Source organism: Propithecus coquereli, unplaced genomic scaffold (genome assembly GCF_000956105.1).
Source record: "Propithecus coquereli isolate 6110/MARCELLA unplaced genomic scaffold, Pcoq_1.0 Scaffold35, whole genome shotgun sequence".
Taxonomy (NCBI): Eukaryota; Metazoa; Chordata; class Mammalia; order Primates; family Indriidae; genus Propithecus; species Propithecus coquereli.
The window spans coordinates 6922490-6924797 of NW_012149174.1; the positions used below are offsets into that span (position 1 = coordinate 6922490).

Genomic DNA, 2308 nt, shown 5'->3' on the forward strand with positions numbered 1-2308 from the left:
GAAATAGGTTGTATGTATTATTTTAAATACATATGTAGTAAATGGAAAGGAAATCATAGTTTTCTTAATATGAAAGAGTATTATAAAAATATCCCCAGAAAAGTGGAACCAATTTATTCTCCCATGAGCAGTGTATAAATGCCTATTTACCAATACTGCTTGGGCATTTAGTTTTAGAAATCCTGTCAAGGGATGGAAAAAAGGAAGGCCGAGCATCATTTTCAAGTTCTTGGTCCTTAGTCTGAGAAAGATGATTTCTACCATGAGGTGCTGACCTCATGTCCTGCTGCTCTATCCTTTGCTCAGTTCTCTCCAGCCATACTGGCATCACTGCTGTTCCTCAAACATGCCAGGCACAGCCCAGCCTTAGAGACTTTGCATGTTTCCCCTCTGCATGGAACATTTCTTCCCAGCTATCTGCATGGCTAAGTCCCGCCACACATTCAATACAACTTTGCGGTGAGGCCTGCCCTGAGCACCCTGTTTAACACTCACCAGTCACCACAGCCGCACTCAGCACACTTGATCCCTCTGGCCCAGCTCTGCTTTTATACCATGGTGCTTAACATCTCCTAGCATACTATATGACTTGCTTATACATTATGTTTATTGTTTGCTGTCTGTATCCTCCAGGTAGAATCTAAGGTCCGTGAGTACAGGGACCATTGCCTGTTTTGTTCCCCTAGTAGACACTTAATAAATACTTGCAGATTGAATGAATGTCATAAAACACGAGAAGCACAGTTTATGGATGATACTACCACTGGAGGGGCTCCCACTTCAGTGGCCTTCTAGGCTCTGTACCTGGTTCAATTTCTTGAACTCCACCACTTGGAAGAAGATGTGCTCAAGGATATGTTTGGCATCTTGTTGGTCCTTTGGTAGTTTACTGGTTACTCCAAGAATGTCGCCACACTTCCTGACGTAGAATTCCAGATCTTCTTCAGTACCTAAGCACAGTTAGGATAGTGAGATTAACCCTTAACTTCTGCCCTTCCCAAAGTACAGACTTAGTGTGTTTTAGGTATTCCCTATCAAGTTTTTGTATCTCTTAAGATCATTCACCTCTTCCTAGGGTAGTGTAACCACAGGACTTCAACAGTGACAAACTCTAGAGATCTCTAATGTGCAGCTTTTGTGAATTAGGACAAAAGTGTGACACACTTAACCAGAATAAAGCTGGACTGGTTCTGGCTTTCTTATTCCCCAGATCTGTCATTCCCACATTACAAACAATAGGAGCAAGCAGTAGGAAAAACCAAATTACCATTCTCTGAATGCAACAAGGATCACTATGAGAAAGGAATATGGGTATTTTAAAACAGCATTTATTATAACAATATTATAGAAAGAAAATTAAAGAAGAAAAAAAAAAATCACCCATAATTCCATCAACAGCGTATCTCTGTGAAGCCATTCCCAGCAGCCCTACATACAGGATGGACAGCCATTACTGCCTTTCTCACAGTGTACTGCAATTTCACCCCTCTGATTTGCATTTTTTTAAATTATAATAGAAATTAAGTTTTTTTTATTAAGATAGTCAAACATACAGCTGTAAACACTTTCATCCTAGCTCTGTGCCCACCAATACTACCTAGAACAGTTATTGTTAAGTATGTTTCTATGTGTAAATACAAGTTTTCACAAAAATAAGATGAAATTATAATAGTTTTATAAGTTGCCTTCATCATTTAATGATGTTTTATAGACATTCCATGTCAAAGCTCATGCTCTACATTTTTCTTTTACCAGATACATAATTTTCTACTTTGTTTAATAATCTTTTTAACCAATGCCTAGTGATACACAAACCATTAGACTGTTTCCAATTTTTTGAATACTATAATATCTATATAGCTGTATCCTCTCCCCGACCCCCCCAGAGACAGGGTCTTGCAATGTTACCCAGGCTGGATTTGAACTCCTGGGCTCAAGTGATCGTCCTGTCTCAGCCTCCTGTGTAGCTGGGACTACAGGCGCATACCAACATGCTTGGCTATCGCTATATTTTTCTGTTTTGCATTTCTATAAGGATTTTCGTGGGACAATTTGCTGGAAACAGAAATGCTAGGTCAAAGCATCGGATTCTTCACAGTTCTAATCACTGTGCTTTGCTAATTTTTGATTGCCCAGACCTATCATGATGCCTGGCATGGAACAGAGATTGCAGTGAAGGTGTCTGATTTACATTGAACTACTTCTATTCTTGCATCTTCCTTTCTGGTCTTTGGGCACATACAGATGTTGTTCACAGAGTTGGTATCCTATTGTATGTGCAGTTTTTTTTGTTTGTTTTTTTTTTTTT

At 39.2% G+C, this 2308-nt stretch overlaps 1 protein-coding gene across 1 annotated transcript in view; it reads right to left on the reverse strand.

Moving 5' to 3' along the window:
- IFT52 (intraflagellar transport 52) overlaps positions 1–2308 on the reverse strand; it is a 34521-nt gene that overhangs the window by 1712 nt on the left and 30501 nt on the right. The window contains exon 13 of the mRNA XM_012651231.1: positions 805–950. Within this exon, the coding sequence (XP_012506685.1) occupies positions 805–950 (146 nt within the window). The remainder of the gene's footprint in view (positions 1–804; positions 951–2308) is intronic.